The sequence below is a fragment of the Trichosurus vulpecula genome, chromosome 2, assembly GCF_011100635.1.
Source record: "Trichosurus vulpecula isolate mTriVul1 chromosome 2, mTriVul1.pri, whole genome shotgun sequence".
NCBI classification, from domain to species: Eukaryota; Metazoa; Chordata; class Mammalia; order Diprotodontia; family Phalangeridae; genus Trichosurus; species Trichosurus vulpecula.
Window position 1 is genome coordinate 271,313,917 of NC_050574.1, and position 21,305 is coordinate 271,335,221.

At 48.6% G+C, this 21,305-nt stretch overlaps 1 protein-coding gene across 3 annotated transcripts; it reads right to left on the reverse strand.

The window, feature by feature from the left end:
* Positions 1-4,019: 4,019 nt before the first annotated feature.
* Positions 4,020-18,692, reverse strand: ABCG4 (ATP binding cassette subfamily G member 4). 3 transcript variants are annotated; one of them, XM_036742437.1, is made up of 15 exons: positions 18,420-18,692; positions 17,251-17,995; positions 11,914-12,031; positions 11,562-11,694; positions 11,087-11,137; positions 10,693-10,838; positions 10,010-10,133; positions 9,653-9,767; positions 9,290-9,432; positions 8,784-8,882; positions 8,285-8,453; positions 7,861-7,961; positions 6,976-7,134; positions 6,140-6,258; positions 4,020-5,819 (listed from the first exon to the last, which is right to left on the reverse strand). In XM_036742437.1, exons 2-15 carry the CDS (start codon positions 17,498-17,500, stop codon positions 5,588-5,590), a joined length of 1,959 nt encoding a protein of 652 aa, XP_036598332.1. In that variant the 5' UTR covers positions 17,501-17,995; positions 18,420-18,692; the 3' UTR covers positions 4,020-5,587. The 3 variants fall into 3 exon arrangements, with proteins under 3 accessions (XP_036598332.1, XP_036598333.1, XP_036598331.1); XM_036742438.1 differs by lacking the exon at positions 18,420-18,692 and having other exon boundaries at positions 17,251-17,504; positions 17,966-17,989; XM_036742436.1 differs by lacking the exon at positions 18,420-18,692 and having other exon boundaries at positions 17,251-17,509; positions 17,764-17,796.
* Positions 18,693-21,305: the final 2,613 nt, after the last annotated feature.

Sequence of the window (21,305 nt, forward strand, 5' to 3'; positions counted from 1 at the left end):
GCAGTGCACTCCACATAACTCTCTACAAGAGTGAGCTCAAGAAGGAAGGACAGGGGCAATCTGCTGTCTCTTTCTGACCTGCCCAACCCCTGTGGTGCCTCCTGGGCACCATCCACATGGTGCTTACAGACTCAACCATCCCAGGTCCCAGACCGGCGGACTCACCTGAGCTCCACGTGTGTCTGGCTCTTTAGGCTCAGTCATTGTGACCAGGCATAGGACAAGGGGGTAAGGGAAGCTGCTCCTACCCCCCACATTACCCCCCCAGCTGCTCTGGTCTGACCTTCCCCACCCAACAGTGACTAAACTCAGCCCTCAGGGCTTCCTGCTTCTTAGTGCCCCCACCCCCCAATAGTGTGCCAGCATAAAGTGCTGGAACTGACACACCCGGAGCCCACGTAAGCTGAAGAAGGGGAGCCACCCACCACCCACAGCGAGAACTCAATCTATACTTACACACTCACACTCACTCACCGAAGAGCTATGCAATGCCAGAAAACCTCCTAGAACCAGCCAGCCCTCAATTGTGAAAGAGGTTGTTTGCCTTAGGCATGCCATCTCTGCGCTTTCAGGGTCCTGCTCTATCAGGAACTCATGGCCCTCCGCTCTAGCAGCCCTTCCCAAGGAGAATTTATTTAATGTGTCATCCCTCCCGTTTTGCAGTACAAAGAGTTCTCGAATTCCAGTTCTGACACTTACTAGTTGTTTCACTCTGGACTGACTACTTAACCTTTCTGAGGCTGTTTCCTCAATCGTAAAAATAGTATACTACTACTTGCATTACCTACCTCAAAGGAGTAGTAGAAGAAAAATGCTTTGGTAAACCTTAAAGCCTCTAAAAATGTGAGCAATTTACATTTTTAAGAGGGTAGCAAGGCAAACACCCCAAAGAAAATAATTTCTAATAGTGGAACATCCCCAGAGCGGAGCACAGTGTATATTTTAGCATTTAGCACGGTAGCATTTAGCAGATTGAATTGAATTGAACTGAGTTCAAGGCACAATGGGGGGTGGGGGGGAGGTGAGGCGAGGTGTGGAATTTTTTAATTAGGAAAACTAGCTGGTGCTCCTTAAAAGTCATCCCACGTGAGCTGCCACTCCTCCCATTGAACAATAGGGAGTCACTAAAGGTTTTTGAGCAGAGGAAGGACCTGGCCAAATCCATTCATGAGGAAGCTTAGCCTGGAAGCAATGGAAACAAAGAGGAGGCAGGAAAAGTGGTTAGGAAGTTTTTACAATCGTTCTGGAGGTTCCTAATCAGAGCCTGTGCTGGGACAATGGGAGTAGAGAAGAGGGCACAGACAAGAGAGATTTTGTGTATCGAGAAATCTTAGAACTGAAGGTTGGTGAGGAGGGGAAGAAGTCCAGATAGCCGCAGAGATTCAAAGATGGGGGGATTTAATGAATGGTGGAGCAATATTGCCATTAGGGGCAGTCTTGAGGGGAAACGTAGAAGGCTTGGGTTTTTAGCCCTGCTGAGTTTGAGGGGCCGATGGGAACGGGAAATGTCACGTAAGCAGTTTGAGATCCAAGTATGGAACTTCAAAGAGAGGTCAGTGCCAAAGAGAGATTCAAATTGTCTCTGAAGGTGATCACTGAAGTGATGGGAATGACCAAGATTACTGAGAGAGAAGAGGCACAGAATGAATGTTAGGCAATATCCAGCTCAAGGACCCCTACATACAATAAATAACAGTAGTTGACATCGATGTTTGGGGTTAAGGTTTGCAAAGCCTTTTACATAAATTAAGTCATTTGATCTAAATAGAAATATAATCCACCCATTTGTGCAACACACAGTCCCCTAGCTGGTATTTCTGCAACCAGTCTATCTTCTTTGAAAACCAGCCTTTACGAAGCTGTCAGAATAATATTTCTAATAATAATTTGATCTCATCTCTGGCATTTATTGGTTGAGTGGCCCCTGGACAAGTCATTCAACCGCTTGGTACCTTTGGGAACTCTTTAAGTTATGGAGCAGCTACTGACAGGTTTTGGTAGAGTGCAAGGGCTGTTTTTGTCTTCTTCGGAAACCCCAGGGCTTAGCACAGTGCCTAGTGCATAGTAGGTTCTTAAATAAATACTTGTTGAGGGGCAGCCAGGTGGTACAGTGGATAGAACACTGGCCCAGGAGTCCAAAGCTGGCCTCAGACATATACTAGCTGTGTGACCCTGGGCAAGTCATTTAACCCTGATTGCCAATAAATAAATACTTGTTGACTGACTGATGACAATGAAATCATAAGTTCATCCCCCAAACAATCCTATGTAGCCCATAACACAGATGCTCAGCATGTACGCCTACACACAATATGCACACGGTAGTCACCTGTGGTGTATACATACCGTACATTAATACTCAAATGTTGCACACCTGCCAGACCCTCTCTTAACAAGTGTTCCAGAGGTCACCTCACTGACTTTAGCAGCCATACACACCAGAGACACCCAGTTGCATACCCATCCATATGTTGAGTAACATGTCAAAGAGGCTTTACTTATGAAGTATCAAATCCCACAAATGCCCCTGGTAATTCTGTAAGGGGAAAGAAGACTGGGTTGATGAGGTACCAAGACAGGGGGTCACCCTGTGCAGGAATGGGAGCTCCTCTTCTGCCTGATCCACGAACAAAAGCTCCTTCAAGAGCTGGAGAATCAAGGCTCACCCTAAAGGAGACTGTGCTCCTTTTATCCCTTTTCCCGAGCAGCAGGACCCAGCAGGAACTTAGCCAGCTGCTTGGGGAGATGGTCCATGAAAGGCATTGCTGCCTCAAAGCTGGGCTCTCACCTCCTTCAGGTATGATCATTTGGAGTGGGGAGCTGTGAACAGAAGCTCTATGAGATCAGAGCACACCCCCCAATCCAGCTGCCCGGTGGTACTACCTCTGGAGGCATTATAGAGAGGTGGGCTCCCAGGACCCCTTATTTTGGAAAAACAAGCTCCATAAGGGCAGGAACCATCACTTTTTTTCTAAGATCTGTAACTCCAGTATACAAGATGGTGTTTTACATGTAGTTCTTTAATAAATGTTGGATTGAACTGAAAATATATACTTATCTATATCACTTGGCAGTACTACCCAGAAGAGGTGGCGCCCCGAGAGCCATTCTTTATGCCGCAGCCTAGTATGAGAACTACACCCCCCCCCCACCCTGAACACACACATACCACATGTATGAAGTCAATCTATTCTTTTAAGCTGAAGGATTCTCTCCCCCCACCCCCACCCCCACCTTGGCCTAGAAAATGACTTAGATCTAGGCTAGGTTTCTCATTTTTGTCCTGGCATACTCAGAGTACCTTGGATGGTTACCTACTCCCACACCTCTGCCACGGTTTCATGCTAGTCATATCATCCAATCTACACAGAAACTTGCCAGGATGGAAAGGCTGGGGGAATAGAGTGACCCTCTTTGGTCTGACCCTGCCCAGGATCAGTGGTGCCATTTAGGCACTCTATCTGTGGATTCATAATCGCAGTACTCCAGGGCCTGATGGATTCATTAAATGTCCATGTATCTGGCTTTCTAAGCCTTGTCGTTATGGTCAGGGGAAGAATTTTTTAGGGACTTAGGAGCATGGGGAAGCTGTTCCCAATCATGTTCCCCCCACTACTGTGGTCTAAGCCTCCCCTTGCAGCATAGTGACTAGGCTCATTCCCCAGGACTTCCCATTCTGCAGGACTTACCCCCACCACCACCCAGCCCCTCCATCCATATGCTTGCAGACAGCTACCACAGAGCCCACAGAATTCAAGTACCAGGAGCAGTGAAGGCTAAGGCAGGCCTCCACATGCACACAACAGGCAAAGAATAGGCAATGGACATAGAACTGACACACACCAACACAGACCCATCACCTCCACCTCCGCAGGGATGACATATACATTTACCCTTAACTATGTGCAGTATTTACAAATGGACTCTCAGGCACGCAGGCAAACATAAACCTGACTGACACACACCAGCTGCTTCAGAGACCCTCTGACCGCAACTGCCAGATACATACACAGCCAAAGTACCGTATAAATATAGGTTTTATTAATAATGAGTGAAATCCCCCAAATACACTGGCATCTCCTTATGATAGGAGACTGTGGGTCTGTGGGGGGTGGGAGAGGGTGGATAGGAACCAGCCACAGCACCCAGACCAGCGAGCTCAGCAGCAAGGGGTCCTGGACCCCCATCAGGGAACCCAGAAATGCTCTAGGTATGTCTGTCACTCTAGCCCTGTGTGGTGGTGCTCTTGTGCCCAGGGGCAGCCTTGGCTGGTTGGGAGGAGGGCAGGAGAGGCGGTCAGAAGATTGAACCAAGCAGCCAAGAGGAAAGGGAAGGGGTGTGTGTAGGGGGTGCCAGCCCCAGGGAGGCATGCCCTAGGGCATGGGAAAAAGGGATTCTGGTGGAGCTGACCAAGGCCAACTTGTGCCAGCTGCCTGTGCTTTTGCCAGGTCCTGAAATACAGGTGGAGGGAGTGCCCTGTGTTTGCCCCTGGCTTTGTGGAGGGAAAGAAGACTGGAGAGGAGTTACCCACACAGATCCTCAAGATGATCCTGAGCAGAAACCCTACTTCCCCAGAGCTTTTGGAAGGTCACATCCACCTAACCCTCCACAGGGCCCCTCTCCCAGGGCCAAGTGATGATTGCAGGTGTGTGCCTGAGTCTGGAGAGGGGATGGGAAGGCCTGGCCCATAGGGCTGTAGGAGGGCAGGATCAAGGTCATCCCCTCAGCCTCTCCCCACCCCTCCATCTCCCAAAATAAAGTGCATTCTCCAGTTCCAATGTGGGTGAAAGAAACGTGGGCATTATTGCTAAGGTGCCATTGTGCACCATCCCCCCACCAAACGGAGATGGACAGGAGGGATGGGGCACCTTAAGACCCCAGGCCTTACCTTCCCTGGGGTCTGAGAGGGTCAGCCAAGGACAGAATTTCCAGCCTCTGCCTCAAGAGATTGTTCCAGCAGCCTAGAGTTGGGGGTGGGGGTTATGACTACCAGAGTCTCCCCCTGCTCAATTTCATAATGGGACTTTCCAGGGAACCCAGCCAGGGACCAGCCCTGGGTACTATAACAACCCTTCACAGCCCAATTTACAAACACTTGTGTGGTGGGGGCCCCCTGGGGAGGGGAGGGGCACTTTGGTCAGTTGTAAGGGGGAGTTTCTAGAGGTGAAACTCAGGTTGGCTCCCCCCACCCCCGCCGCCCCCAGGCAGACAGTGGGAGAAAAAGAGGGCTCTGAGCAGGGCAGGGGAAGTAGAATTGGAGGGAGGGGGGAAGGGAGCTATCGTAGCCCAACAAATGTCCTTTGCATGCAGGTGTTGAGGAAGAGGTGAGAAGGAAGCCACAAACTGCATCAAAACACAGGAGGTGATAGGACTGAGGGAGGAGGTTTAGAGCCTCCCATCCTCCAGGAGGACCCGGAAATCCATGGAGTAGATCGACATCGACAGGGGTGGGGGGTGGGGGAGCAGGCTGGCTGCACCGGCAACCAGTTCCCAAGTCTCTGAGGTTAAAACAGTCCCAATGGGCTGGAAGGTGGGCTAGAGAAGGAGAACAGGGCTTCCTGCTGTGGTTGGTAGGAAGTGGGGAGCTCTATCTCTCCGACTTCACCCGGTAGCGGAGCACAAGGTATGCCAGCAGCCTCAGGGCCAGGAAGAAGATGCCCAGGACCAGGAAGTCCATGTAGAGCTTGGCGTCCTCTACATCCAGTTGGTGGAGGATGCTCTCAGGTTTCTGGAACGGGCATCCTGAGGAATTCTCAGAGCAATCAAGGTCCCCCCGCTCCATGCCATAGATGGTCAGAATCACACCCTCAAAGCCATACCTGGACACAGCAGAAACAGCAGAAACAGTTGCTAGTCCCTGCTCCTCATCATGGGTGGAGCATATCCCGTCCCCAGACACAGCACTAGAATGCAAGTTGGTCCCCAGAACATGTGCCCTGAGGAGGTAGGCTAGGAATGGGCTTGTCTTCAGGAAGACTTACAAAGCCTGGGAAGCTAGAAAGGTGGGGCCTGTATGCCAGGGGACTGGGAGGGAAAGAGGGTAGGTCCTAACACAGCCTAGGATGAGGAAGATCTCAAGCCCCTGAATCCTGATTGTCTGGGAGCTGATGAAGACGGAAACAATCCTGGCACTACTTACCTGACATAGGAGAGGTAGGAACTCCATTGCAGGTAGGTGGGGATGGTTTTGAAGCTAACGAAGAAGCCAGAGAAGAGGAGGACAGGGATAGCAGTTACCGGGCCCACAAAGGTGGCCACCTGAGAATGGGAGGGGGGATGGGCAGGAAGGAATGAAAGGTGACTTGGGACCATGCTTGCACCAGTCACACATACAGTCTGCACGGATGCAAGTACATAATACACATCCTTTACTCCTTTGGGATGCCTCTGCTTCTATAGCCAGCCCCCCAATTCATTCCCTTGGGACATTATGTGTTGTCTTCTAATAGGATGTAAGCATCTTGAGGGTAGGGACTGTCTTTCTTTTTGTATTTGTGGTCTTAGCAAAGTGCCTGGTAGATAATAAACCCTAAATAAATTCTCTTTCCTTCTTTCCTTCCTTTCTTCCTTCTCTGACCCTCCCTCCTTTTCTTCCTCCCTTTCTTTCTTTCTTTCTTCCTTTCTTTCTTTCTTTCTTTCTTTCTTTCTTTCTTTCTTTCTTTCTTTCTTTCTTTCTTTCTTTCTTCCTTTCTTTCTTTCTTCCTTTCTCTCTTTCCCTTTCTTCCTTTCTTTCTTTCTCTCTTTCTTTCTTTCCTTTCTGCCCTTCCTTTCCTTTCCCTCCCTCACCTTTTCTCTTTCTTCTTTTTTCTGTTTTTTTCTTTCCTTCTTCTCTTCCCTTCCTTCCCTAACCTTCCCTCCCTTCTTCCCTCCCTCCCTTCCTCTTTCATTCTTTCCTTCCTTGCTTCCTTTCTTGCTATGCCCCTACCCCAGACACATACCTATTCTCTCCTTCCCTTTTCTCCCACTTCCACCCACCTGTAGGGAGTTGGATGCAGCCCCAATCAATAGCCCTAGGGACTGAGCTACCAGGGCAGTGGCTGTGGCCAGAGCAGAGAAGAGCAGGAATCGGGAGGCTTCAGCTGGCTGGCTGGTCATCCAGTATACAATGCTACAATAAGCCATCGGGCAAATCACCTGGTGGGAACAAGAAGAAGGCTGGAGAGAGGGGCTGCTGTGTGAGCAGTAGGTCTCCTCCCTTCCCCTTGAGACTAGACCTCCTCTTGTCTTGGTCTTTAGCTCTCTCATGGGACACAGAGGGCCATGAGGCTCAAATGGCTCTTCCCAGGACAGGCCTTCTAACATTTCCTCGTCCACCTCCCTCATTCTACAGATGAGGAAGATGAACCCGATAGTAGAGTCTTAAACGCTTCTCTCTGTCTGTCTGCCTTTGACTACCCTTCTCCTCCACCCAGCTCCCCAGGGTGAGCAGATCAAACAAGTTAACATATACATAAAGCACTTCACCAACCTTAAAGCGCTATACGAATGACAGCTATTACTATTCTTACCTAGCCCAGAGAAGGGAAATGATTTGATCAGGGTTCCACAGCTAGTAAGGGTAGGGGGTTCAGACCCAGGGCTCTCTCCACTATGCTATGGTACAGGCTCACCTCTGGGACTTTCCCTTGCCTGAAATACCCTCCTTCTACCCCTCCTCTGGGTCTCACCTATCTTCAAGCCCCACCTTCCCCATGACCCTAGCCCACAGGACCCTCTCTCTCTCTATGCATTCTGCCCTTTCCATACACTTCTTGAGATTGTTAGTTACTGTATTGCATTCATTAGTTTGAATCCCATGATTAAGCGCATAGTAGGTACTCAACAATGCCTGTTGATTGAGTCCTTGATTGATAAGCTCACCTGGAAGGGCACATCAGCCATAGTCTTGGCCAAGTAATAAGCTTTGAGGCTATACCAGTAGTTGAGATGTTCCCGCATAAAGACAGCCATTTCTAGGGGAACTGGGGCAGGAAAAAAAGAGAAGGCATTCAAAGTCTTCTATAACTTGGTCCCATCCTATTATTCTCCCCAACACAAACCTTCTGCTGCCGCCTGAAGGGTCTATTACTGGGACCATAGGGTTGGAAGATTCCCCTCTCCATCCCCCCATAAAATATCTGTCCTAATCTCCCTCCCCCACAGTTCTTCAGCCTGCCTGAAGTTTGGGACCAATGCTCAAGTGCTCCCCCCAGCCCAGTCTCGCCATTTCATTAATGAGCCCAGTACCCATTCATTCCTCACCCCTCCCCTTCCCTCCAAGGTACACCAGGTGCTAAGGACTCACAGGTAAGAACTGTAGGCATAAGGGCAGCAAACATGAGGAAGAGCATGGAGAAAAAGAGGCAGCCCGTGTTGTTGAAGACTTTGCTGGCATCGTTTCCAATGTGCAGGTAAAGGAGACCGATGAGTACACCAATTACCACGTGGGACATGAATCGAAGGTGGGTCAGAACCTGGTAGGTAGAGAGTGGTCAGTACTAGGGAGATAGATCAGGGAGCTCTGTTTGGAGGAAACACATCGAGGTCCTGGAGTGAGGACCAGTACCAGAGGAGAAATGATAACGCCCAGGGTGGGAGTCAGGAGAAGGCAGTTTGGGGGAGGCCACAAGACAAACTCTACGCTGCCCACATTAACTAAGAGCCCTCGTTTCCCTCAGGAAACTCCTGCTGTAGGCAGTGAGGCTCAGGCCAGAAACCCCTTTCTTTTTTTCCTCCATTCCCATGACAGATGGCAGGGTCTAAGGCTATTGGGAGTTTCCAGGATCCCCATTACAGTATCTTACTGTGTCTCTAAGGATGGACAAGAAGGTTCTCTTGAAGAGGATGCAGAACTGGGTGAACGTATTAGTGGCAAACGTGTGACTCTCGATGGGGTCCACTTCCTGAGCAGGAGAAAGGTCACAATTCAAGGTCACAGGAAATGGAAGCCACTGGGAAGGATGCCCAACACCACCTAGCCCAGCAAGCAAGGACCTTCCAAACTTCTCATGAGGCCAGCTAGGGCACAAGACAGAACCCATTGGCATCCTGGCACTCCATCCCCAGAGGCAGGATCCTTGGCAAGGGGAAAGATCCCAAGATTGCTGGATTTAAAACTAGAAATGACATTAAAAGTCATCGATCCTAATTCTTAATTTTCTAGATGAAGCAACTAAAACTCAGAGATGGGAACTAACTTTTGACCCATCACATAGCAGTACTCTTGCCATCACTCTTCACCCTGGCCACTTCTCCCCAACTCTTATCCCCAATCTCCACAAATATACCCTGCATTCTCTCTTTCACTCACTGGAGGACAAGAAGGGCACGGGGATTGGACGTGGTTTTTCTCTGCACTGTCCTTTTTCTCTGCCACAGTACACAACCCATTCTGTACTGCCCGGAACAGCATTGGATTCAGGTCCCCATACTCTCCTGATGCTACTTCAATGACTGCAGAAGAGAAAACAAGGTGCTCAGGTGCCAGTCTCTCCAGGACAAAACCAGCCCTCCATCAGGGGACTGACTGCATGCCTATCATGTGTAATTACTGCCCAACACAGGCAAAGAAGACAACTCAAGACCCCAACCCCTCCCCCCAAGGAGGCTCTGCCCACATGGTCACCAGGGCCCCAGCCTAAAGTCACACTAGCAGTAATGCACTTCCACTCACTGAAATCAGCTGGATTGTGGTAGGTGGGACAATGTAGGCCCAGCCCCTTCAGGTAAGGGATCAGGTTGGTGACCATACCCTTGAAGATGCACTGACCCTGGCTCAGGATGTAGAGCTGGAGGTAAGAATTGAGGTGAAATGAAAAAGGTGTCAGCTGGTGATATTGGCACCCCCCACTATACCCTAGCACCATGTCGGGACCACTATTCCTACCAGGGACCACACCTAGACAGACATCTTATACCCAGCAGACCTCCCTGCTCCCTGTTATCCCTGGGCTTGGATACAGTAGACACTAATGGGTTTCCTCAACCCTATCCTCTCTATCCAGAAGGACAGACAAAAATGATAGCCAACCTTGTCAAACATCTCAAAGAGCTTGGCACTGGGCTGGTGGATGGTGCAGATGATGGTACGGCCCCCCTGAGCCAAGGACTTCATTAGTGATACAACCTGGAAGCAGGAGGCACTATCCAGCCCACTGCCCAGAAAGAGAGAGAGAGAAAGAGAGAGAGACAGAGAAAGAGAAAGAGGGACAGAAAGAGAAAGGGGGAGAGAGAGAAAGAGAGAAAGGGGGAGAGAAAAAGAGAAGGGGAGGGGGGAGAGAAAGGGGGAGAAAGAGAGAGTGAGTCAGGGACAGAGTAAGGGAAGTAGGAGAATAGAGAAAGAGAAAAAGATGAGAGAATATTAGGGATATGGAGAACTCAAATGAGGGGAATGGATCTAGAATGGGGAGGAAAGGTTCTCACCCTAACCCCTATCCAATTCAATTCAATCAACATTGATTAAGTGCCTACTATGTGCTGGGCACTGTGCTAAGTCCCTGCCCTGAAGGAGCTTACAACCTAATTCTACACCCCCCCACCCCCCAACCCTACTGTATCCTCCCTTTAGCCCACTGAGATGTCAGAAAGCACAGAGCCCAGCTCCCTCGCTCTTCTGAGATGGTCTTGGAAAGCAAAGGCTCTGGGTCTCTCAACAGCTCTATTTGGTATGGGGGGATGCTATTGAGGGAAAGGTTAGCCTGAGGAGAAGAATACCTGGTAGGCTCATCAAAGAACATGACTGGTGGGTTGTTGACAAGCTCCAAAGCAATTGCCAGTCGCTTCCTCTGACCCCCGGAGAGCATAGCTGTCCTCGTGTTGGAACAGGACATCAGCCCCAAAGCCGTCAGAATCTCGGTCACCTGGCCAAAGCCCACCCCACATCAACCTAAAGGGCTTCCAGAAGCCCATCAGCCTTCCTGCCATTTCTCTGCCCTAAAAGGACCTCAGCAGGGGACTGACTCCACCTGGGGACCACCTCCAACCTGCCCTAACTGAGCCAGCTCCAGAGCCATTTCTCCCTTCCCTCAGGGGCTACCCTGCCCCCTCAGTCCCACTGGCCCAGCTCACATAGGAAGGGGACCTCTGACCAGCTTCTTCCTCCACTCACCAGCTCCTTCTTCACCTCCTGTTTTTCATTCAACTTCAGGTTGGCAGAGACCTGGGCCCCAAAATAGTTGCTGGTCAGTGGTGTGGGTACTGTAACCTGACAGCCCCATGAACACCACCTCAGCCCACCCCTTCATTTAGTCAGAGGGACAGGAAGAAGAGGAGACTTTACCAGAGCGTCCTAGGGTTGGAAGGTCCATGGTGCCTATCAACCTTGAAGGGGAATAAGGGTGATGAAGTATCTAATGTCCATTACCCCCCACTAAATCTAAGTTCTTTGAGGGTAGTAGCTATATCTCATCTATGTTTGCATCCTTCTTCCATACACATAGCATGATCTTCCTTTATACACAGCAGGTACTTGCTTAATAGCTTGATGGAGTGTATCATTGTTATACCTATGAAACCCAAAAAAACTGTTGGGAGAGAGAAGTCATGCCAGTACCTCAATACCTAGAGTGGGGGTGGACCCTCACCATCATGGCCTCTAACACGGTGAGATGAGGAAGCAGCATATCATCTTGCATGATGTAACATGACATCTTGCGGAAGGTCCGCAGCTCCCGAGGTCGCCCATTCACCAAGATCTGTCCCTTCATGCCAGACTCCCTGCAGAAGTAGTATGTAAGGGGCATCACAGGCTAGAATATCCTCAAAGCTCTAGGCTACCCATCTCTGAAAAACTCCAACCACCCCTATTCCTTCCCAAAGAACTCTGCCATGAACTCTCCTATCCACCAGACTCTCCGCCTAAGCCCCAGTCCTAAACTGCCTCATTCCACCCAATTCCATCAGAGCACCTATATATATACACAACCCCATCCTCACCTATACCCGGCAAGGATGTTCATGAATGTGGACTTCCCAGCCCCCGAGGGTCCCATGATGCCAATCAGCTCCTTTCGACAGAACTTGCCAGACAAACACTTGAGAAGGGTCTTATAACCTGAGGTGAGGAGGAGGGAGAGGCCATCAGGGAACAGAGACACCCCAATCTCCCAAGCAGTTCAGTGCCTTTTTCAGGAGGGACCTTGGGCAAAGATGAAGGAGTTGATTGTTTTGACTACATGGTCTAGTAGCAGAGGGGCAGCTAGGTGGTGCAATGGATAGAGTGCTAGGCCTGAAGTCAAGAAGATCCATCTTCCTCAGTTCAAATCTGGCCTCAGACACTTACCAACTGTGTGACCCTGGGCAAGTCACTTAACCCTGTTTGCCTCAGTTCCTCATCTATGAAATGAGCTGGAGAAGAAATGGCAAAGCATTCCAGTATCTTTGCTAAGAAAACCCCAAACGGTATCATGAAGAGTCAGATAAACTAAAACAACTGAAGCAGCAGAATTCCAGATCTGGAAACAGAAAAGCTCTCCTGATTTGATCACATACTAGCTCAGGGATCTTTTTTTATGTATTGATAGCTTTTGTTTTCACATAACTTAAATTTCCTATTACGTTCTTCCCCCTCCCATATGAAGTATGAATAATCCATTATAACAAAGAATTTTTAAAAGAGGGGAAAAAAACAGTTCAGTGAAACAAATCAATACATCATCTGAGTCTGACAGCATGTCTCCATAATACATCCAACAGCCCCCTCTGCAAAGAAGCAGGAGTTGCATTTCCTCATCTCTTCTTCAGTGCCAGGCTTGGTCATTATACTTCCACCAGGTCTGTAATTTGAGGAAAGTTATTGAACTTCTCTGAGACTCAGTTTCCTCATCTATAAGATGGGAATATATTACTTGTACTACCTGCCTCACAGGATTGTTGTGAGGAAAGTGCTTTCTGTAAGTCTTAAGGTATTGTATAAAATTATTGTGGTTATCATCAGCAGCTGGGGACAAAAGAAGTACCCCATAACAAAAAAATTCCTCTCTTTTCTCTACCTAGTCTAAGATAACTATACCCGAAGTCAGGACATCTAAGGTATAGTGTCCTGAAACACACTTTCTGGAAAGAGGAAGGGAGAGTAGTAAGTAAAGGGTAAGATCTTGACTTCTCTGTGGGCATGAGTTATCTCTCTCCTTTGCTCCAAGGAGTTGCTTCTAACTCTCCCCTCCATCTGGAAAAGCCTCCCTTTCTTCAAGGCCTGGCATAAAGCCAGCTCCCTACAGACTTAACCCAAGATACCTGAAGGGGACAGAGACACCTATACTGGTCCTAGTAACTATCATTGTCTTCCCCCCAACTTCCTCTCTCCTATGGCACCATCCAGCCCACTTACTATGAAGTTGGATGGAAAACCTTAGCCAGAGACCCTTGATGGCTGGCTCACACACCTGACCCACAGCAGTTGTACAGGGACCCTGCTTTTAATTCCTCCCTTCCCAGTGCTCTCCCCCACCCACCCATCCACCCACCCTTGAGAAATGCTATGGACCCTGTGGGTTCTTTGTGAACATAGAACCTTCTCCAGCTCTTTGATCCTGCAATTCACAGAATCACAAAGAGATCTACCTAGCTGCAGATGTCACAATCAAGGCTGGGAAAGGTTTGTGATTCACCCAAGATGCCACAGGTAGCCTGAGGAAGGTCATCAGTCCTAACCCTATGTTTCCATCATCAAAAAACTATTCAGGAAGTGACCTGCCTTTTATCGTCACTTTAAGGGAAGGAGGAAGTTGAGGGGTGAAGGTAATTCACCTTCCATCCCTTGGTTCTCCCAGTTTCTAAATTGGCTTGAACTCCCCAGGAGGTTAAGTTCAATGAAATGAAGAGTGGCAGCAAGCATATTTTCAGGAGCAGGGGGTGGGGGGCGGGGAAGACACTGAAGTCATAGACTAATAGAACAGGAATAGTACCTTAGAGACCACCTAATCCAACCCCCTCAGAGCCACGAAAGCTATGCTTAAGTCACTATCGACTAACTAGGTGACCTTGGACAAATGACTTCTTGCTGTAATGGGAAGGTCACTGGACTTGGAGTCAAAAAACCTGGGTTCGAATCTTACCTCTACTATTTTCTTGGGCAAATTTTCTAACCTCTTTCTCTGGGCCTCATACTCTCCACCTGTCAAGTGAAGAGGTTAGACTAAATTACCTCAAGTCCCTTCCATCTCTAAAACCTATGATTCCATCCTTAAGATCTCTTCAAGCACTAGATCATGTTAACTTTCTGAGCCTCGGTTTCCTCACCTGTATAATGGGAACATAATGCTCACACTACCTTGAAACTTCTTTTTCTCTTCCATTCTCTAGTGTAAGAAATGAAGGAGGAGAAGAAAAGAAGGAAGGAGGGAGTCAGACCAAAAGATAGCAGAGGTGAAAAGGAGTGAGCATAGGTGGAGGGTGGCAGAGGAAGGACAGACGTGGAAATCCCACCTGGGATTTCATCAGATTTGGGAACTTCCGGTGTGGAAACTGCGTTTGTGTAACCATCCAGAGACTCGCCTGGAGATTGGTGAAAGGTCATGGCATGGCTTGCTAACATGAGTCAGCAGCAGGATTTGAACTCAATGCTGTCTCAGGCCCAAATATAGGGTGTCCTAAAAAATAATGGTACTATAATAACTTCAGAAGTATAAATGCTTAAAAAATACACACACATCTGAAAAATTATTTAAATGTTTAAAATATGGGTGTTTCTTATTAAACATAATCACTATCTTGTGCTATATATACATTACTCAGTTTTCTAACTTTGTAAAAACATTAACTAGCTGCTGTTCAGTGACAGGAAGGATTGCATTTGTAATCATAGTGTTGTAATCATTGTAATCATAACCAAAGAATGAGATTTTGAGGCATGTGACAGTTTTTATATGATTCCACAAGAAAAAATCTAATGGAGATAGATCAGCTGACCAAGGCAGCCAAGCAAGAGGACTTCCTCTGCCAATGCATCAGTCTGAGAAGTTATCATCCAAAAACTGTCCCCATGCATAATGACCTGTCTTGTTAAAATTAAAATTAAAAATTTATTACTCAAAATTCACAAAATTAAATCAATGTAAAAAAATTAATAATTAAACTTGCAAGCGATGTTTTTCTAAGTTTCTAAGTTTGCATTTATACTTATGAAATTATTAAAGCTTCAACCTACACTAAGAGTTTTAGGACACTATAGCCTGTCTTCTTATCTTCCTACTCCTCTCTTCCTCCCACCAAAAAAATCTGGCTCACATAAAATTAACCGGTAACCAAAAAATATACATATGCATGTATGTGATTTTACTTTCAAAGAGATTTCGTATTAGGAGTGTGGTCTGTATTCAAGCCAAAAGAGTAATTAATTTTTTTCATAAAATAGGGAGAGAGGGGGAATTCTTCAAAAGTTTTCCCTATTTTACCATTTTACTGAAAGCTGGCTGTATACCCTGGAATCACATTGATGCTCGAGTTCCCATTCAGCTCCAGCCCCTGTCCTATTTCAAGTTCCCAGGAGTACATGTGTGCAAAAAAGAGATGGGATACTAAAGGGAGTTGCTCAAAGCCCGACTCAGACTAACTCAGAAGTGTTTCAGTCTAGCCTCTCAAATCCAAGAGAACAATTCACCCTCCCAGTCTCCACCCTGGTTTTGGGAAACCTAGCTTCCCTATTCTCAGCTCATGTTGCCTGGGGCAGAGGAGGGACAGCAAGGCTTTACTGAGCTAAGGACATTCAGTTCCCAGTCCCCAAATCATCCTTCACCTACCTTGACACCTCCACTGAGACCAGCCCAGACAGCTCCAGATTTTGACCAGGGAAAAGAATGAGAATCACCTTTTCTACCACTGGCCTGGTTCTGTGCTAGAAGAGTACCAAGATAATACAATGCAAAGGATATGGGCTGGTGATCAGAAGATGTGTTTGTTATAGGTCCCAGTTCTACTTTAAGCTAGTTATTTAATCTCTTTGGAACACTTCTTCCTCATTGCTACGATGGAATTAATCCTTTCCCTCTACTCTCCTTTCTAGTATCCCACTGCCCAAACGTCTTTGGTAATTCCATATTGCCTACCAATTTAAGTTAAAAGGCCTTTGCCTGGCATTCAAGGCACTGCTCCACCTGGCACTACCCTACCTTATCTTATCTTAGATATCTTTGCCCTCCAGCCAAACTGGGTAACTTTCTGCCACCCTTGCCCCAGAACAGCACTTCACTCTCACAATTATATGGTTTTCTCAAGTTGTTTTCTATGCCTGGCGTGTCTCTCTATCTCTCTTCAACAGTTTAATTTCTTCCTATCCTTTAAATTCTAATTCAAATACTACTTCCTCCAGGAAGTCTTCCTTTATTCTCTTCCCTAAAATGACTAAAAAGCTTTTCACTCCCCTGATCTCATATAAAATTTTCTTGTTATTGAGGCTTAAACTAATACATATGTATACATGTATACAATACTTCAGAAACTTTAAAACACTACATAAGTGCCAGATAGTATTATAATAGATTGTGGTCAGGGATCATAGATTTAGAACAGGGTCTTTCTGGTTCACAGAGAGGTGGTTTGCCTAAGCTCATATTAGATGTGAGAATATTTTGCAAGTTTAGGATCCTTGTGTCCAACGACCAGAGGACCTCGGCAGAGATAGCTTCCTGTGATTCTTTATAGACTCCAGATTCTTGACATATTGAAGAGACTACTAGATCAGGACAACTAATAAGAAGAGGATGTAGGTAGTCAGGTGGCAAGCAAATGGGAGGAAGTAGTGAGTGCCTTATCTCTAGAAAGACTACAATTTCAGGTGGTTGACTACTTATCAGGGATATTACAAAGTGTATCACAAAATTTATAGGGGGCCAGGACCTTAGAGATCTTTGAAGTGAACTCCTAGGTTTCACACCTGAGATTCAGGACAAATGACTTGCCTAAAGTTACCCAGGGAAGAGTCATACATCAAGCTCTGATTCAAAGCCAGATTCTCTGTTTCCAAATCTAGCGCTCTTTCCACTACAAGCTACCTTGTCTGCCCCCAATACTGTTTCAGAGATTCATGAAGCTGATAGGAAATGGGATTAGATGACTTCTGAAAATCTTTCCAACTTTTAGAGAACATGATTTTATAAGTTATCGGTGACCCCTCAGAGGACAGAGGACACGATGCCCATGTAGAAGGCAAAAAACATCAATGACCAGGTAAGAGGTAGAGGGCATGGTATGCAGATACTACCCACCGGAGAGGAAGGAAAAGAGCAAAATAAGGGGACAGAGAAGTCAGGAACGGAGGTAGTGATCATTCCATACCCCTCTTGCGCCAGCAGGGTCCCTCCCGAACAGAGTAGGACAGCTCGACGAATTCTACGTCAACTGCAGAGCGCTTTGGAAGATGAGAGAAGCGCTGGGCTTCTGTGATGTGGTTCTCCACTTTCTTCAGGTGTGTGGTCAGTAGGGGGGGCTCTGTGGGGCCAGGGCGCCCGGCCATATCCTCTAGGGCCACTGCCACAGCCCCTGGCCCCAGCCCACAGCTGCCCACCTCCAGTGCCTTCTCCTCCATCACTCTGCCCTGCAGGGAACCAGGGAGCTGAGGGGGACTTGTTTAACATCACTCCCAGCCCTGGGTCCTTTTTCCATCTCTAACACTGCTCCACCCCGCCTCCCCGCAACTTGCTCTCTGTGTCTTGCCTTATCATACAGTTGTCTACCTAGATCCCTCATCTCATCTCCCGACAATTCCTGCTTTCTCGTGTCCCACTCCATTCCTGTTCTTCCTCAAGGTCTCCCTTAAGTATGTCCCCCATACCATTTCCCCAGCCCTACCTTCTCAGAAATCCGGTCCAGGCTATTCAACATTACCCATCTGCCTCTTAATGCTGATCTCTTAATGCATACCTCGAGATATTCCCTTTTACTGGCCATCAAATTCTAGCCCCTTCATCCGTGCCCGCCGACCATCCTATTCTGCCCCTAGCCCATGCAGGCCCTCTCCTCTCCCTCTTCTCTGAAGCTCTAATCTCCTTACCCGGCAGGACTCTGGCCAGCAGCCCCAGCCCTAGAGAGGAGGGAGGAGGGTTAGAATCCAGAAGGGAGGACAATGGGAGGGGCAACAAGGGACGAGTGATAGGAGGGGATCCAGAGAGGGAAGGGTGTGGGGGAGATCGAGCATCCCCAGGGCCAAGGAGGCCTCCTTCATCCCCCTGGGGAAATAGGACCCATGGCCAGTCCAGCTCCTCCAGAGCCCTGTTCCAGTGCGCTGCGGCGGGCCTCCCTAGAGGTAGGCGCTCGGACTGGGACGCCTGTGCCCCCTACAAGCCATTGGACTAACAAACACAGCCCCCCACATTTCTTTTCACACACCCAGTCACCTTGACGCGCCCCGGGGACTCCTGAAAGGAGGCCCGATAGGATGAGAGGAATGAGGCGTTCCCCACCCCCAACCAAGACTGCAAAGGGGTCTTCGCCGCTGCCCCCCTTACCTGCCTCTGGTTGCAATACAGCTGTCCAGGCTCCGGGTCCGGCGGCCCGGGCTGGGCGGGGCCGGGGCGGAGCCGAGATGTGGGGAGGGCCCCGGCCCCAGGTTTGAGGGGAATGGAAGGGGGGAGGGGTAGACGCCCCAGCTCTGGGTCAGCTGCGCAACCCCTCTGCCTGGAGCCCGTCCACTCCTCTGCCTCCTCGGGAGCCGGCCGGCCCGGTGGCTGCGCTCTCCTCCCGGCTGCTGCCTGGCCCTGCCGCTCTTAAAGGGGCGGCGCAGCCCCGCAACTGGCGGGGGGGAAGGGGGGAGCGAGCATGAGAAGGAAAATAACGGAGCAGGTAAAGTGGGGGACGTGAGTGGCGAGGAGTTGTGAACAAAGGGCTCGGGGGAGAACTGAGGGGCAGGGAAGAAAGAGATAGCTAAGAGAGCCGGGAACAAGACGTCTCAAAGGATAGGGGTCCTGCAGTGCAAGGAAGACAATGGGGAACAGTGTTTCTGTACCATTCTAAACATCCTTCGCACCTGTCTGACGCCCCGCTCCTTCCTTTGCCCTTAGCTCCCAACCTTCACTCAATATCTCTTCGCCCCTGGAGAGACTCCCTCCCAGGAGCCACTAATATTAAGTGTCAGGAAGAGATGGGACAAGGGGAGGTCACTTTCTAATGAACTTTTAATACATTCCCTCAGTCTCCAAATTTCTGTCCACCCTTCCCCCCCTCAACACACACTCCCCAGCCAGAGCCTTAGGGTAAGAAAAAAGAGGAGGGGCAGTTTCTTGGGGAGGGACCTGGAACTTTCAAGGTTGTACACAAACATGAGGAACACAAGCACATGCCTGCCTGCAAACAGGCATAGGCACTTACTCCTCCTTGCTCAGTTGGAGAAACACTTCTTCCCATCAGCCAAGCACTGACACGACAATGGGGACATGAATGTGCATTCCCTCACAAAGACCTTGATAGTTCATGTGACTTTCCCATTTCGAAGCTTCCCGTGTCTCCTGAACATGCCTTCACACGCATGTGCTGCAAGATGTATGAGCACACATGCAGGGATTTCACCCTGTTTGGCCTTCTTCTAGGGCATCTCCTCACAGTCCCCACTTGTCCCTACCATCCTACCATGGCATCTTCTCCAGGGTAAGTAGGTTAGCCAACCCCGAGGCACATGATGCTATGTCTTTAAGTCTTCCACCTGTCACACAGCGCTGAGCTAACAGGGAGGAGAAGGAAGCTGCTGCTGCTGCTGCTGCTGCTGCAGTAGTGAGGTTACTAGCAGTCAAACCTCATCCATCTCCTCCCCATCTGCTTTCTGCCAACATAGAGGTTGGCTAGAGACTGGACACTATCCCTGCCCCCTTCCTGTGACTATGCCTCCACCTCCACCTTGGAAACCACATTTGAATGTCTTAGATTCCACATTTCCCCTTTCCCCTTTCTCATTCATTCCCCAGGACAGAACATCCCCTTCATTATTCCCTAGGACCCACTCCTCCAATTTCTTAGGATATATTCCTCAATTACCTAGAACAGCTCCACCCCCTGAAAGATATCCTGCCATTTGCTAGGACCGATTGCCCCACTTTTCCCGGTATTTATGCCTTCACTCCTAAGACAGATTTCCCCTACACCCCCCCCCACCTCCTCTTACAGGACAACTTCCCATTCTCCAAAAATATACCCCTATTCCCTAAGAGGCCCCTCCCTAGAACAACTCTTCCATTCTTTAATGATATACTCCTCCCCCCCCCCTCCGTCCCCTAGGACACTCATTCCCTAAAACAAATCCTTTCTTTTTGGGGGAGGGGGGACATAACCCTTACCATTTCCCAGGACAACCTCTCTATTCTCTAAGGACAGACCCTCTTTAATATTCCTTAGGACATACTTCCCAGTCCCCAAGACAACCTCCTTATTCTTCAGGGATATACCCCTCCTTTTCCTTGAACAGACTACCCCATTTCTCAGAACCTCCTTTTCCAAGGATAAAACTCCATTACCTAGGATATCTTCTGTTCCCCAGGACACACTCCCCGTTTCTAAAGACAATTACCCTATTGTCCAAGGACAGACACCCCTCATTCCTCAGGACATATTCCCCGTATCGTAAAATGGTCATCTTTCCTACCTCTTCCCTCCTATTGCTTAAAACATTCATGCATTCCTTCATTCACTCCCTCCATTTACTCATTGAGTACATTTTTATTAGGCTTGTCATATGCAAAGTACAGGCACTCCCATTCCTCTGAAGGGATACCCTCCCCCACTCTTTCCTCCTAAGAACCTCCATCCTAAAACAGTGTCCCTAGCTTGAGCAGTCTGAAGGTTGCTGGATGGAGGCAGGGGCAGAAATGCCCTTGTCTCAGCTCAGCTCCTAGAGCTAATCTACAGAAAGGGGCTGGACTGGGGATTTAGGGAAGAGACAGCTGCTGAGCAGATTTATGGGGCTGTGGAGGGAGGAGGCAAGTGGGGTCCTGTGGGAGCTGGAATGGGGACACCTAAGGCCATCTGAGCCCCGGCTCTGCATCGCCACTCTCCTCCCCACATCATCTCAGGCAACTGAGTGGACCCGTCTCTCTTGTACCCCCTGCTGTTTCCAGAGGGAACTGCAACCAGAGAAAAGGTGAGGAAAAGACAGGGAAGGGAAACTACCCTCCTGCTTCCCAAGGAGACAATAACCAGCTAAGCAGAAAAATCATCAGAGTCAGAATGGTGGCTTTACTGAGGCAGGTGATAGGGAGCTGGAAAAGAGAGTGGTAACTTTTTTTCCAGGAAAACAGCTAATCATCCTCAAAGACACTGTGATTTTCTCCCCTCTCTTCAACTACAGGCATGGTCTACAATCATACCTTCCATTTGTTTCCAAGGCTGCATTAGCAGCTTCAACTGTA

Coding starts and splice junctions, on each gene's coding strand:
- ABCG4 (XM_036742436.1), bottom strand. CDS start 17,796: ATGTTGAATAGCCTGGACCGGATTTCTGAGAAG. Junction 10,839..11,086: donor AGGAGGTGAAGAAGGAGCTG/GTGAGTGGAGGA, acceptor GGCTTTGGCCAG/GTGACCGAGATTCTGACGGC. Junction 7,962..8,284: donor TATGCCTACAGTTCTTACCT/GTGAGTCCTTAG, acceptor TTCCTGCCCCAG/TTCCCCTAGAAATGGCTGTC.